This window comes from Myxocyprinus asiaticus, chromosome 4, assembly GCF_019703515.2.
Source record: "Myxocyprinus asiaticus isolate MX2 ecotype Aquarium Trade chromosome 4, UBuf_Myxa_2, whole genome shotgun sequence".
In the NCBI taxonomy this organism is placed as follows: domain Eukaryota; kingdom Metazoa; phylum Chordata; class Actinopteri; order Cypriniformes; family Catostomidae; genus Myxocyprinus; species Myxocyprinus asiaticus.
Genome location: NC_059347.1, coordinates 1,764,314 through 1,780,631, shown reverse-complemented (window position 1 = coordinate 1,780,631; position 16,318 = coordinate 1,764,314). Strand labels below are relative to the sequence as shown.

Genomic DNA, 16,318 nt, shown 5'->3' with positions numbered 1-16,318 from the left:
GCCCCTTGGTGTGTGCGTGTGTGTGTGTGTGTAGAAGATTACAGTTCAATGAGAGATCAGACCAAACTGTGATTTACTCACATACACGCCACATTAGAATTGAAGTCATTCCTGCCTGTGAATGTGTTTTAATTTGATTGGCTGAGGCGTGTGTTGATGATCACATGACAGTGGCTGAATGGCTTTTGGACTGTACAGTTCATCACCTCTGACAGCTGCTTTTTGTGTTAATATATATATAACCCCAATTCTGAAAAAGTTGGGACAGTATGAAAAATGCTAATAAAAAAAAAAGGAGTGATTTATAAATTATATTCACCCTTTGCTATATTGAAAGCACTACAACTACACATTATATGATGTTTTACCATGTGATTTTTTTTAAATCTACAGTAAGTTTAAATCAGATGATTGCAACGTGCTCCAAAAAAGTTGAGACGGGCAATTTAACACTAATAACAATTTGACAAGTTGAAATAATAAGGTGATGTGAAACAGGAGATCTTAAACAGGCAATCGTGTCATAGTATATAAGGAGCCTCCAGAAACAGCCTAGTCTTTCAAGAGCAAGGATCGTTCAAGACTTGTCAATTTGCCAACAGATGCTTCAGCAAATAATCCAGCACTTTGAGAACAATGTTCCCCAAAGACAAATTGGAAGGATTTGGTGCATTTCACCCTCTACAGTGCACAATTTAGTTAAAAGATTCAAAGAATCTGGTCAAATCTCGATGCGTAAAGGGCAGGACGAAAACCATTTCTGAATGCACATGATCTCTGATCCCTCAGATGTCACTGTCTTAAAAAACATCATTCATCTACAATGGTTATCATGAACATGGGCTTGGGATAACTTTAGTAAACCTTTGTTAGTCAACACCATTCGCCGCTGCATCCACAGATGTAAATTAAGACTTTACTATGTAAAGGAGAAGCCATACATCAACACTGTCCAGAAGCACTGCCGACTTCTCTAGGCTCGGTCTCATCTTAGATGGAAAGTAGAACAGTGGAACTGCGTTTTTTGGTCCAATGAGTCCACATTTCAAAAAGTTTTTGAAAAACACAGCCATTGTGTTCTCCAGGCCAAAGAGGAAAAGGACCATCCAAGCTGTTATTAGCATCAGGTCCAAAAGCCAGTGTCTGTATGGGCCAGATGTGTGTCAGTGCCCATGGCATGGGTAACTCACACATCTGTGAGAACACCATGAATGCAGACAGATATCTACAAATTTTGGAGCAACATATACTGCCATCCAGCACTGTCTTTTCCAGAGACGTCCTTGCATTTTCCAGCAGGACAACTTCAAACCACATATTGCCCAGATTACAAGTGCATGGCTGTGTAAGCAGAGATTGTGGTTGCTAGATTGGCCTGCCTGCAGTCCTGACCTGTCTCAGATTGAGAATGTGTGGTGCATTATGAAGCGCATTAGATGGCAACGAAGACCCTGTAATATTATGCAGCTAAAGACCTGCATAATGGATGAATGGGGGAAAATTCAACTTTCTAAACTTAACAAACTTGTGTCTTCAGTGCCCAAATGCTTAATAAGTGTTATTAGAAGAAATGGTGATGTTTCACAGTGGTAAACACTCGACTGTCCCAAATTTTTTGGAGTGTGTTGCAATCGTCTGATTTGAAATTATGGTACATTGTTTTTTAAATAATGAAATTCACATGGTAAAACATCATATAATGTGTAGTTTTGTGTAGTGCTTTCAATATAGCAAAGGGTGAATGTAAATTACAATTGACACATTTTTGTTTTTATTAGCATTTTTCATACTGTCCCAACTATTTTGGAATTGGGGTTGTGTGTGTGTGTGTGTGTGTATATATATATTTGTGTTTGTGGAGCTTTTTAATGTTGATCGTTTGAACACTAATGTAAATTTATGGTTAGTTGTAGATTATATGAAACAGAAAACATGATTATAAGTAAAGATAAAGCTTTGTAAGTCAAGCATAACTGTTACTATTGCTCATTTAGGGTTAGTGATGTGATCAAACCTCCAACAGTAAGTATTAAACAGTGTTTGTTCAGTGTGTTTGTTGTTGTGTTACAGACATGAATGATCCCTCAAATCATGTGTGTTGTTGTTGAGAGGTGTGCTGTTACTTTATGAAGAGATCACACTTACCTTTTACAGGCCACATTCAGTAGTACTGTTCAGATCTAAATCTAAAATTGTGACAGTGTAATATTTCTGTTAGGGTTTGCATGGACTGAGCCGGTTTGTTGCCACTAGTTGACGCATTGGGTCCTTGCAGACTATTCGTGGATAACATGATTGCTGATGTGTAAATTGACATGCTAGGGTTTAAATGGTTTTCTTATATTTTATCTTTCACAATGGTGGACATCATTTGGAATTATCTGTCAGTGTTTTTAAAATAGTGGAAAAACTCCAGGTCATTTAAGCTACACAAGGTATACATACACATACTTCTCTGGGAGACTAGTTGACTAGTACAAATGTGTGTTTGTGTTAAAGGAATTGTTCACCCAAAAATGACAATTCTGTCTTAATTTATTCACCCTTATGTTGTTTCAAACCTGTATGACTTTTATATTTTATTTAGTTACTTTAGTCTGTATGTCACTATGTATGTGACAATCAAACAGTTATGTTTTAAAAAAAGTTGTTAAAACAAGTTAGGGTAATGCAGCCTCTGGATCTTTTATGCTACATACTGTAAGGTAAACAAACCTTTCTGGGCGAATAGTTGACTAGTAAAAATTATTAGCGTTCCAAGCCCTAATTTGTATATGTACAAGTTGAAGTCAGCAGTTTACAAACACCTTAGCCAAATATATTAAAACTCAGTTTTTCACAATTACTGACATTTAATCGTAGAAAACATTCCCTGTCTTAGGTCAGTTAGGATCACTATTTTAAGAATGTGAAATGTCAGAATAATAGTAGAGAGAATTGATTTATTTCAGATTTTATTTCTTTCTTCACATTCCCAGTGGGTCAGAAGTTTACATACACTTTGTTAATATTTGGTAGCATTGCCTTTAAATTGTTTAACTTGGGTCAAATATTTTAGGTAGCCTTCCACAAGCTTCTCACAATAAGTTGATGGAAATTTGACCCATTCCTCCAGACAGAACTGGTGTAACTGAGTCAGGTTTGTAGGCTTCCTTGCTCGCACACGCTTTTTCAGTTCTGCCCAGCCTTTCAGGTTATGTCGATGTAGGACTCGTTTTACTGTGGATATAGATACTTGTCTACCTATTCCTCCAGCATCTTCACAAGGTCCTTTGCTGTTGTTCTGGGATTTGATTTGACTTATGGATGTCCACAATTGTTTTTTTTCTGAGGTCTTGGCTGATTTCTTTTGATTTTCCCATGATGTCAAGCAAAGAGGCACTGAGTTTGAAGGTAGGCCTTAAAATACATCCACAGGTACACCTCCAATTAGCCTATCAGAAGCTAATTGTCTAAAGGCTTGACATAATTTTCTGGAATTTTCCAAGCTGCTTAAATTCACAGTTAACTTAGTGTATGTAAACTTCTGACCCACTGGAATTGTGATATAGTCAATTAAAAAGTGAAACAATCTGTCTGTAAACAATTGTTGGAAAAATGCACAAAGAAAACGACTTGCCAAAATTATAGTTTGCTAATATTAAATCTGGGGAGTGGTTAAAAAATTTGTTTTAATGACTTCATCCTAAGTGTATGTAAACTTCTGACTTCAACTGTAAATTGATATAATACACTTAATAAATTAAAATGTTTTATACCACGGGTCTGTTGAATGCTTGATTCTGATTGGTTGACAGACGTTCTAAGGTGTGCAATTATTTTTCAACAAACGCACGGCTATGAAGTAGTTCCAGGTCTTGACCACATAACAGTTCCAAATCACTTCACCTAATTATTTTAGTTTTTTTAAAGAGCTGTACAGCCTACCACAACAAAAATAACCAACTAAAACAAAGACACTGGTTAAAGTAAATCAGTTAAGAACATCAAACAATGTCTGTAATATTCTAAATGTATTTCAATTTCAGTTTAAAATCACGCTCCTTTTCTCTCTCTTTTGCTGTCGTCTCACCCACACTCTCACACACTGACACTGACACACACACATACATACACGCACATTAGGGCTTGGCAATATGTAAAAAATATCAGGCGAAGACTACTATCTCTCACCTTTTTGTTCACTTCAATCAATCTTTAACTCTCAAAAAAATAAACAACTCTCTCTTCTTAATAGATCAGCGTATCACCAGTTTTCTTCACGATAATATACACCATGACACATACTGTATTTTATGATTCACGAATCACTAGGTCATGAGCAATCACGTTATAATCAAGCTGCAGCAAGTGTGCGCATCAGTGTGTGCATAAGCTGGGTTGCAGTTTCAATCTCTTTTCCTTAGATCGGGTCACTTCGTGCAACTCATAGAAGAGGCGCTGACCGCACAGAGAAATGCCAGTTTCAGAGTTTGTACTTATTTACATGACCTGCTTCCTTATTATTTGAACTTTAATAAAGAATGCATTATAACACTGTATAATATAGTGTTTTCTTTAAAGACGCTCTGACGTGCAAGTTTTGCTTAAGTGGAACGGCAGCTCTGGCTCCGCTTTATTTCACAACAAGAGTGCTTCTGTATTTTTCTTATTTTGTAATTTTGTAACAACGAAAATGTTTCAGCTCTAATTTTTAAGCAGTGTTACTTCTGACGAGAGCTGCAACAAACAAAGGTAATCCCACATTCAATCTCTTCTTTTAGTTGTCTTTTAGGAATGAAAACCAGAAAATGTCTTGAGATAAAACCCTAAATGATTTCTTAAGGTGTGGTAACCATGTTATAAGCAGAATAATTGACTCTGGCCCGTTGAATTATTGAAAAATAATTATTTGTGTTAAAATGTATACTTTAAAAATGCAGATTCACTTTCAATAAAAGCTTCTGAGAAAATTCTTAAATAACTGCTGATTTTTATATTTTTCTGTCACAAACTAAAAGAAATGAACCTTAATGAACATACAGAATAACTGCTGAATGAATTTTAAAGCTGTCATTCTGCAAAACAACTTTTGTGTTCACTGTAGAAAGGAAGTCATACAGGTTTAGAACGACATGAGAGTGAGTAAATGTTGACGGAATTGTTTTCATTTTTGGGTGAACAATCCCTTTAAGAGCTCTATCCATATACATACATGAAGTACATCTAATCGACCTCTTGACAATAGTGAGACATCAATCTATCTGAAGTGCTTCAGGCTCTCTGACTCACTCCTGATTGGCTGTGTCATATCACAGCTCTGTCTGTCTGTGTGTGTGTGTGTGTGTGTGTGTGTGTGTGTGTGTGTGTGTGTGTTCAGATAAAGCCATCAGTCCACAGGAAGGTCACTCTACAAATATTGACTCCCATATTAAGGTCAGAGGTGGGGGGGTATTTTTGAGTGAGGGAGGTGATCTATGTCTGCTCTGTCTGTTGTCCTGCAGAGCTGGGTTTTCTGTCGGCTGTAATTTAATCCTCAATCTCTGGACACAAATGCTCTGTGAATGTCTGTCTGTAGGCACCTGTGCTCATACTGCATAACTCACGAAAATAAACACGCTGCCATTCTGTGCTGCATACTTACTCTCTGACAATGGATCAGTGTTCATCTCGTCAACGGATTCTTTGAGGATTCTTTGATTTTGTCAACCATAACGACGATGAGATGAAATTGATGTCCTTGATATAGATATTCTAGTGTCATGACAAGAATCAAATGGTTTTATTAATTGGCTTGAAATTTATTGTTGAAGTCAGTGGTTTTCACAAGTGCTGTTTTGATGACTGTAGTGGAGAAGCTTTAAAAAGAATGGAAACTTGTTGATGAAGGATTTAGCATGCTGACAGTCAGCAATTACTGTTACACGCTAAACACAGCAGGCTAAAACCTAAAACCTTCTCTGAGAAGCTGCTACTATAAATTTGTCCCTTTAAAGCTTCACCAACAGAACACAAAAATATCTGAAACTCATTAGTTTACCATATTGATCAACTTTTCATTTGTCAGATGACTAGTTGGCCACCTTATTCTTTTTTGCTTCTTTTACTCTGCATCAGAACTGTTGATGATATTATTAATTTGCTGATTCTCTGTTTGCAGGTTTGCATCTCCTAGCGCACCATCATTTGGCAGTCTAGCCAGTCAGAATTCAGCACCGTCATTCGGCAGCATAGCACAACAGCAGCCATCAGGGTTTGGAGCCCCGAGCAGCGGTTTCTCTGGCTTTGGATCTTCTGGTGGTGAGATCCCGTCATATTTCTGTCTCATTCACACCCAACACTGCTGCAGAATTTATAGGGTTTCTGCTGTCGGGGAAGCAGCTTCAGCTGCCAAATGTAGTGCTTAATGGGGCAGAAGATCTAGCGGAGTGCTGTTTTTATTGTCCTTACCTTATTTGTTGGCAGCAGTGGCAGTTTAAAATTTATCAATTTATGTTTCTGCCACTCTGAGTGAGTTTGTACCAAAAGCTCTGTTGCAAGAAGACAAGGAAACGGTTTCATACCCAAGACCGTTTGACTTCCAACAATCAACAGACTGCACCTGAGTCCACTTGAAAATAGGGTCAGGGATAAGGTTCACATAGACTCCAGTACGGTTCACAGTTGCTATGAAATCAATCTGTCCTGAAAGCCCATTCACGGCACGACGCAACAATGTGAAGTGAATCGAGAGCAGTTTTTCTACCTCGAAGCTATTTAGATCAAATGCAATGCAAGTTTTCATCTGGTTGTGAGAAAAGTTTGCATTGCGAAAGTGAATCAAAAACATTTTACCTTATTCATTAGTGGAGAAAACTATTCACCCACCTGATGGAAAAAAACGCTGGTGATTCACTGTGCGAATTTACGCAGCTTGAGAGAAGGGGTCATGAGAATACGTTGTTTTGATTTTGTGTTTTGTTTTTTTATGTGAATTTTCACATGGCATGAATTGATCTAAATTGCAAACATGAACAGCTGTTGATGATGGTAAGCAGGGGATGTGCCCTTTTGCCGTGTGACAATGTCACCAGAGTGTGGACTCTGTGGACATGATCCAGCCCATTCCTCACTGCTGCACACAGTCTTCATATCTCTTGCAATGCATTTGCGGCAGACAAACACAAGTGCTTTATGCTGTGTGTTAGTTGCTACTTGACTACAGTGATAAATAGTTGCTGCTTTAGTACACAAGTTGTTACTCACGTCAAAGACTCAAAAACATACCCTCGTTTAGGGCCAAATAATATCATATGAAAGGTGGGTCAAACCAAGTTCTGTAATAATAAACAGTAGGGCTGAGTATTTTTTTTTATTTATTTTTTTTATCCCCTTTTCTCCCAATTTGGAATGCCCAATTCCCACTACTTAGTAGGTCCTCGTGGTGGCGCAGTTACTCACCTCAATCCGGGTGGTGGAGGACAAGTCTCAGTTGCCTCCGCTTCTGAGACTGTCAATCTGCGCATCTTATTACGTGGCTCATTGTGCATGACACCGTGGAGACTCGCAGCATGTGGAGAATCATGCTACTCTCCGCGATCAACGCATAACTTACCACACGCCCCATTGAGAGCGAGAACCACTAATCGCGACCACTAGGAGGTTACCCCATGTGACTCTACCCTCCCTAGCAACCGGGCCAATTTGGTTGCTTAGGGGACCTGGCTGGAGTCACTCAGCACACCCTGGATTCAAACTCACGACTTCAGGGGTGGTAGTCAGCGTCAATACTCGCTGAGATACCCAGACCCCATCAGTAGGGCTGGGTATTGATGCATATTTCCCAGTTCAATTCAATTTCACAAGCTTTCAATTCGATATAGTTTCATATGGTTATATTTTAAATATAATATCCATTGTGCTTGCATATGAAAGACATTCTCTCTCAGCGAATGCTGTTAATTATACAGGGTGCCTTCTAACTTGGTACATTATGAAAATATTGATTTGACAGTTTATATTTTATCATTAGTTTTTCAACATATTGGTCACATTTTAGCTTTTGAAAAATTTAAAAATCAATGTATTTATAAAAATGTCTTGAAATTGCATGTATTATATTGCATGTGTATACAGTTGCATGTTTGTTGTTTACATGCATAATTTGTACTATTTACAAGTATGAACGAGTGCTAAATCGGTACTGTCTCTTTAAGAGTGGCAGCAACATCTCACAGAAGTGTTTGTTTTGGTTGGGTAAAAATAGAGTTTCTTAAGCGCATCTATACTATTCAATCACTGGTGAGTGAAATCTGAACATTTACCAGCCAGTAGCTAATCACTGACTTTTTTTAGTTGCGTATCATGAATTTGGCTGCATATGCAAGTGATTTACTTGTATTGGAGAGGGTTGTGCATAGAAAACAATTGATCTTGGGATTTAAGAATTGAATGAAGATCATGATGCATCGGAAAATCTATATTTTTACCCAGTTTTATGAACAGCACAATACTGAAACCCTCACCACCACAGTGCTAGTCCTACAAGTGATGAGTTGATGGTGTATTGATTGGTGTGTGGTGCTGTGAGGGAGTGATTGGTGTTGTAATTGTGTGGTTGTTGTTTGGTGTTGTTATGATGGTGTTGTGATTGTGTGGTGGTGTTAAGGTATGATTGGTGTGATGGTGATGTGTAGTGTTATGATGGTGATGTGTGGTGGTGTGATGTATGATTGGTGTGATAGTGATGTGTAGTGTTGTGATGGTGATGTGTGGTGTTGTGATGATGTGTGGTGGTGTGTTGTATGACTGGTGTGATAGTGATGTACGATTGGTGTGATGGTGATGTGTGGTGTTGTGATGGTGATGTGTGGTGGTGTGATGGTGATGTGTGGTGGTGTGATGTATGATTGGTGTGATAGTGATGAGTGGTGGTGTGATGTATGATTGGTGTGATAGTGATGTGTTGTGTTGTGATGGTGATGTGTGGTGTTGTGATGGTGTGTGGTGGTGTTATGGTATGATTGGTGTGATAGTGATGTGTGGTGGTGTGATGATGTGTGGTGGTGTGTTGTATGATTGGTGTGATAGTGATGTGTGGTGTTGTGATGGTGATGTGTGGTGGTGTGATGTATGATTGGTGTGATAGTGATGTGTGGTGGTGTGATGTATGATTGGTGTGATAGTGATGTGTGGTGGTGTGATGGTGATGCGTGGTGGTGTGATAGTGATGTGTGATGTATGATTGGTGTGATAGTGATGTGTAGTGTTGTGATGGTGATGTGTGGTGTTGTGATGTGTGGTGGTGTTATGGTATGATTGGTGTGATGGTGATGTGTGGTGTTGTGATGGTGATGTGTGGTGGTGTGATGTATGATTGGTGTGATAGTGATGTGTGGTTGTGTGATGGTGATGTGTGGTGTTGTGGTGATGTGTGGTGGTGTTATGGTATGATTGGTGTGATAGTGATGTGTGGTGGTGTGATGATGTGTGGTGGTGTGTTGTATGATTGGTGTGATAGTGATGTGTGGTGGTGTGATGTATGATTGGTGTGATAGTGATGTGTGGTGGTGTGATGTATGATTGGTGTGATGGTGATGTGTGGTGTTGTGATGATGTGTGGTGGTGTGTTGTATGACTGGTGTGATAGTGATGTACGATTGGTGTGATGGTGATGTGTGGTGGTGTGATGGTGATGTGTGGTGGTGTGATGGTGATGTGTGGTGGTGTGATGGTGATGTGTGGTGGTGTGATGTATGATTGGTGTGATAGTGATGAGTGGTGGTGTGATGTATGATTGGTGTGATAGTGATGTGTTGTGTTGTGATGGTGATGTGTGGTGTTGTGATGGTGTGTGGTGGTGTTATGGTATGATTGGTGTGATAGTGATGTGTGGTGGTGTGATGATGTGTGGTGGTGTGTTGTATGATTGGTGTGATAGTGATGTGTGGTGGTGTGATGTATGATTGGTGTGATAGTGATGTGTGGTGTTGTGATGGTGATGTGTGGTGGTGTGATGTATGATTGGTGTGATAGTGATGTGTGGTGGTGTGATGTATGATTGGTGTGATAGTGATGTGTGGTGGTGTGATGGTGATGCGTGGTGGTGTGATAGTGATGTGTGATGTATGATTGGTGTGATAGTGATGTGTAGTGTTGTGATGGTGATGTGTGGTGTTGTGATGTGTGGTGGTGTTATGGTATGATTGGTGTGATGGTGATGTGTGGTGTTGTGATGGTGATGTGTGGTGGTGTGATGTATGATTGGTGTGATAGTGATGTGTGGTGGTGTGATGGTGATGTGTGGTGTTGTGGTGATGTGTGGTGGTGTTATGGTATGATTGGTGTGATAGTGATGTGTGGTGGTGTGATGATGTGTGGTGGTGTGTTGTATGATTGGTGTGATAGTGATGTGTGGTGGTGTGATGTATGATTGGTGTGATAGTGATGTGTGGTGTTGTGATGGTGATGTGTGGTGGTGTGATGTATGATTGGTGTGATAGTGATGTGTAGTGTTGTGATGGTGATGTGTGGTGTTGTGATGATGTGTGGTGGTGTGTTGTATGACTGGTGTGATAGTGATGTACGATTGGTGTGATGGTGATGTGTGGTGTTGTGATGGTGATGTGTGGTGGTGTGATAGTGATGTGTGGTGGTGTGATGTATGATTGGTGTGATAGTGATGAGTGGTGGTGTGATGTATGATTGGTGTGATAGTGATGTGTTGTGTTGTGATGGTGATGTGTGGTGTTGTGATGGTGTGTGGTGGTGTTATGGTATGATTGGTGTGATAGTGATGTGTGGTGGTGTGTTGTATGATTGGTGTGATAGTGATGTGTGGTGGTGTGATGTATGATTGGTGTGATAGTGATGTGTGGTGTTGTGATGGTGATGTGTGGTGGTGTGATGTATGATTGGTGTGATAGTGATGTGTGGTGGTGTGATGTATGATTGGTGTGATAGTGATGTGTGGTGGTGTGATGGTGATGCGTGGTGGTGTGATAGTGATGTGTGATGTATGATTGGTGTGATAGTGATGTGTAGTGTTGTGATGGTGATGTGTGGTGTTGTGATGTGTGGTGGTGTTATGGTATGATTGGTGTGATAGTGATGTGTGGTGTTGTGATGGTGATGTGTGGTGGTGTGATGTATGATTGGTGTGATAGTGATGTGTGGTGGTGTGATGGTGATGTGTGGTGTTGTGGTGATGTGTGGTGGTGTTATGGTATGATTGGTGTGATAGTGATGTGTGGTGGTGTGATGATGTGTGGTGGTGTGTTGTATGATTGGTGTGATAGTGATGTGTGGTGGTGTGATGTATGATTGGTGTGATAGTGATGTGTGGTGTTGTGATGGTGATGTGTGGTGGTGTGATGTATGATTGGTGTGATAGTGATGTGTGGTGGTGTGATGTATGATTGGTGTGATAGTGATGTGTGGTGGTGTGATGGTGATGCGTGGTGGTGTGATAGTGATGTGTGATGTATGATTGGTGTGATAGTGATGTGTAGTGTTGTGATGGTGATGTGTGGTGTTGTGATGGTGATGTGTGGTGGTGTTATGGTATGATTGGTGTGATAGTGATGTGTGGTGTTGTGATGGTGATGTGTGGTGGTGTGATCTATGATTGGTGTGATAGTGATGTGTGGTGGTGTGATGTATGATTGGTGTGATAGTGATGTGTGGTGGTGTGATGTATGATTGGTGTGATAGTGATGTGTGGTGGTGTGATGGTGATGTGTGGTGTTGTGATGATGTGTGGTGGTGTTATGGTATGATTGGTGTGATAGTGATGTGTAGTTTGGTGATGTGTGGTGTTGGGTGTTGTGATGGTGATGTGTGGTGGTGTGATGTATGATTGGTGTGATAGTGATGTGTGGTGGTGTGATGTATGATTGGTGTGATAGTGATGTGTGGTGGTGTGATGTATGATTGGTGTGATAGTGATGTGTAGTGTTGTGATGGTGATGTGTGGTGTTGTGATGATGTGTGGTGGTGTTATGGTATGATTGGTGTGATAGTGATGTGTAGTTTGGTGATGTGTGGTGTTGGGTGTTGTGATGGTGATGTGTTGTGCTGTGAATGGTGTGATTGGTGTTGTAATTGTGTGATAGTGATGTGTAGTTTTGTGATGGTGATGTGTTGTGATGGTGATGTGTTGTGCTGTGAATGGTGTTGTGATGGTGTGATTGGTGTTGTAATTATGTGATTGGTGTGATAGTGATGTGTAGTTTTGTGTGATAGTGATGTGTAGTTTTGTGATAGTGATGTGTGGTGTTGGTGTTGTGATGGTGATGTGTTGTGCTGTGAATGGTGTTGTGATGGTGTGATTGGTGTTGTAATTGTGTGATTGCTTTTTGGTGTTGTGTAGGTATGACTGGTGATGTGTGGTGTTGTAATTCGTAGTGATGGTGTGTTTTGGTGTTGTGTGATGTAAAGGTGTTGTGTGGTTTTGTGATGTGATTGATGTTATGAAGGCATTGTGTGTTTGAGAGTGCTGCACATTCCCCCACTATAAACCCACTGTAGTACCTGTATGGCTTGCTCTTTCAACATTATCTATCTTTCTCTTTCTTCTATACTAGTTAAAGATGTTTGCTAAATGTCACTAGTACTATGGCTTATATTGATCATTTGTGTGTTATTTTCTGTTTCTAATGGAGATTAGGTTAACGTTCAGCTGTTGTTCTGATGAAACTATCACTCATGTTTGACTCTACTCTTTGCCTTGTGATTGCAGGTTTTGGAGGTTTTGGAAACACCAATGCCAACCAGTAAGAAATCATTTTGTGTGAAATTTGTATGAAATGTATTTGTTGTAAATCAAGGCTGGTCATGAAATAAAGACCACGAGCATCTCACCCTGTTATCTAGCTATGTACATGAGGACATGCATAGACTTCTATAGTTAGCTAATTATAATTGCTTCAGCAGATTTACTATTGATTAATTACATCAAATGATGATGTTTACTGTAGACATTGTTCATATCTCTATTGCAGATCGTCGCCTCAAACGTTCAGCAGTTGGAGAAGTTAAAAAAACTCCTGAATTCAGTCACTTTCTCTTTTACATTTCTTAAAGGAGAAATATTGAAATCATTGAGGATTTGATTTGATTCGTGTGCACAATTTTACATTTTAAATGCAATATTCATAGCAGCGAGGTTTCATATTTTTAATGTGTGCTGATGATCTGCTGCAGATTCATCTGATGTAATGAAACAAGTTTTATTTCTGCTGTCACACAGTGTTCATTAGGTTTGTTCTGTTTTAACATGCAAAATGAGAAATAAACTCAAATGCTGTTGACAGTCTGTGTCATTTCAGTCTTTTCATGTCATTCTTCTGTTATCGAAATGCTTCTGTGATATTATTGATATTTTCATCTGAACACACGCAGATGTCACGTCTGTTTCTCATTGCTCAGATTCTCTTTCTCGTTTTTGTTAATCACATTCGCATATACTCACACAGCCATCTCTGTATTTTTATGTTGATTAAAGCTTTTAAACTGGAGTCAGAGACAAAGACTTGACATGATCTTTAGTAACTGTGTTGAGGTGACATCAGACAGACACCCGTTTTCCATATGTTGTTAATATCACAGTCACTCACACTGTTATCATACTGTAGATGACACGTCAGAGAGGCGTCCTGTGATATGCACAGATATTTAAATCCAGTATGTCACATATGAAATTCATCACATTGGCCCTACTGTACACACTCTTTCCATATCTGACCATTGATTGGTGTACATACATGATTAAATAAACAATATTATACTTTTATTCACAGTTACACATAAAATACTGCAGAATGTGTGTCAGAACGGTTCATTACAGCTGGTTTTGTTTTGTAACTCGCTGCAAGAGTCTTCAGTAACAGGTTTATATTGTAAGAAACAGAGCTAGTGATTTCTTGAATACTTCAGTGAACTCTAAACTGTAGTGAATTCATTTCAAATAACAATGTTCTAAGATCATTCTGAACAGTCTTAACGTGAGCTCTTGAAATCTGTTGTTGTTATATATTCCTAAAACAGTCCAGTTTGTGTCGAGTCGTGCTTCCCTCAAACAGGAAAATATTGATTTAGTGTATATGTGCCAGATCATATCGGGTTTCTCTCACCTCAATGATAAAAAGTGAAATCATTTCAAAACAAAATTAATTGAGTGCATTCAGGTTAAAGTCTTGAATTTGGAGAATTTAGAAACTAGTTTTTAAAGAGCAGGGCTGATATACAACAACAAATAAAAGATGTACACAAACTTGCTTAAAATCTTCTTATTTTACACTGTATTTTAAATACAGCACTACTGCAAGTTTGATATTACTTTTATACAACAGTTGATGAACACGTATTTAAAAAAAAATGAGGGAAAAACTAAGAACTGTCACAAAAAATCGCACTTGTATATGGAACTACTTTCTTACACCACAGATCAAGATCTTCCGTTGCTAGTTCAGAAGATGCGCACAAGCCTCTGTTACTAAATCAAAAACGTCACTTTAGAACTAGTAACGACATCTTGAGCTGTTTCTAACAAGTCACTTTGAGCGTGTGTGATTACCTGCGTCTGACGTGACTCCCAAACAGAGATGAACAGTAAAGCTTAAGTTGTTTAACTTTATTCCACAGCCGTAGTGTAGTGTTAGTCAGCTTTTCTCTGTGTAAAAATAGCCATTTGAGTGGATTCCCCCTGAGTATTTCACAGTAGCCGGTTTGCAAGGGTCGTTCACTATTGAAACCGTTCTCTCCTCCACCATGTTGAATGTTCATATCTCCTCCCAATGCGGAAAATCCGGTAACAGGTAAGTGCCCTGAGTGTTTTTGATTCCTCTTCCTGTTGTGTCTTTCAGCTGTGATAAGTCTAAATACTGAAGCTGTTAGTCTAACAGTATTTCCCAGCTGTAGTAATATAGTAGTAATCCGAGCGATCTTGGAGTGAGAGACAATGACTGACTCGCTGACTGACGTGAGCTGACACAATGCACGTCAAACTTAACTGGCTCATAATACATAAAAACGGTCTTTTGTTGCCACCTGCTGGCAAAAATCTTCAGTGTCACAGGAAAAAAGAATGACACACATCTAGCTACTCTTATTGCGCTACTCATACACTTTACTTTAGAACGCCACGAACACAAGCAGAGTGATACAAACAGTGAAGCCTTTGAGACCATGTTCTGTGACATCAGCACTCAACGGAACATGTCTTGTCCAATCAGATTTGAGGACCGGAACTATCTCTTGTATAAATCTGTCTATCCTTACTCAATACTACAAGGTCAGATAGTGTCACACAATCTGTCACAAAGACTTTTAAATGACTATATAACCTGAGTTATGCTCGATTTTGGTCAGTAAGCAAAAATCATTCAGTAAAATCTGCCACACCAGCTGAACACCAGTGCTTATTTTCAAACTCTAAACAGATTAAGTGCAGTGAGATGCAGGAGTCACAGTGTGATGAATGTTGCCATTTTCCTGTTTGTTAGTCACTGCTAGATGAATAAATGTACGTGTAAGATGTGACCTGTCAGATGTCTCTCGAAGCACTTACAGACTAATAATCTGTTTACTTCTCTTCAGTAAGCTGAACTCATATGATCCATTTATATTTGTAACCCATCGACTCAATTTTACTTCTTTTATTAACTTTATTGAATACTTTGTTATTCTCATGATATTGGTTCAGTGTTGCTCCAGCATCTCTGATGACCTTGAAATTGTGTTGTGATGTTGCAGCTAAATTTAGCTTGAGCTGAAGAATGTGAGCAATGTGACGTGATGAAGAACTCATTGAACTTTGACACTAGAGTAAGAGGCGGTCACCGCAGTACATGAATATGACTGTGAGCTTTTCTCTTCCTGTTCTGTGGGTCTCCAGAGAATCAGGAATGTTATTTATTAATTGCATTAGATTTAAATGGATTATATAGAATTGAGAAATTGAGAATTATTGCTTATACTGAAACACAATATCAAATGTAATGTTGTAGTTTTTATTTTTTTTTTTTTTTATTTTTTTTTTTTTTCTAAAATGCTTTGTTTTATGTATTTATTTATTTTTAGAACATTCTCTTTTGGTTAGTAAGGAAAATTTAGTTTTTTTTACAAATAGAATGTTCCCTGTAGGTTTGGAGAAAGTTCTCTTAATGTTTCCTTAGCGTTTTACTAATGTTCTCCTAACCTCTATATTATCGTTCTGCAACCCTTGCTGTATGTAGATAATAAATCACTCAAATAAGTTCCCAAAAAACTCCCAGCAACATTCTAGGAATGTTAGTTTATGGTTATAAAAAAATTACTTAAGAGAACGTTTCTGGAATGCTAGTAAGTGGTTCCTAAAAAT

The 16,318-nt window shown here is 38.8% G+C and overlaps 2 protein-coding genes across 6 annotated transcripts in view; one reads left to right on the top strand and one right to left on the bottom strand.

Moving 5' to 3' along the window:
* Positions 1–16,318, top strand: part of nup214 (nucleoporin 214) — a 319,628-nt gene that overhangs the window by 70,385 nt on the left and 232,925 nt on the right. For 2 of the 5 annotated variants that reach the window (XM_051688949.1, XM_051688930.1), the window contains exons 34-36: positions 6,140–6,279; positions 12,698–12,731; positions 12,960–13,268. In XM_051688949.1, the coding sequence (XP_051544909.1) occupies positions 6,140–6,279; positions 12,698–12,731; positions 12,960–12,996 (211 nt within the window). In that variant the 3' untranslated portion in view covers positions 12,997–13,268. Of the gene's footprint in view, positions 1–6,139; positions 6,280–12,697; positions 12,819–12,959; positions 13,269–16,318 lie in introns of those variants that run through there. The other 3 variants (XM_051688934.1, XR_007896211.1, XR_007896210.1) reach the window with 3 other exon arrangements.
* Positions 1–16,318, bottom strand: part of fam78ab (family with sequence similarity 78 member Ab) — a 432,829-nt gene that overhangs the window by 384,235 nt on the left and 32,276 nt on the right. The gene's annotated exons all lie outside the window — the stretch shown is intronic.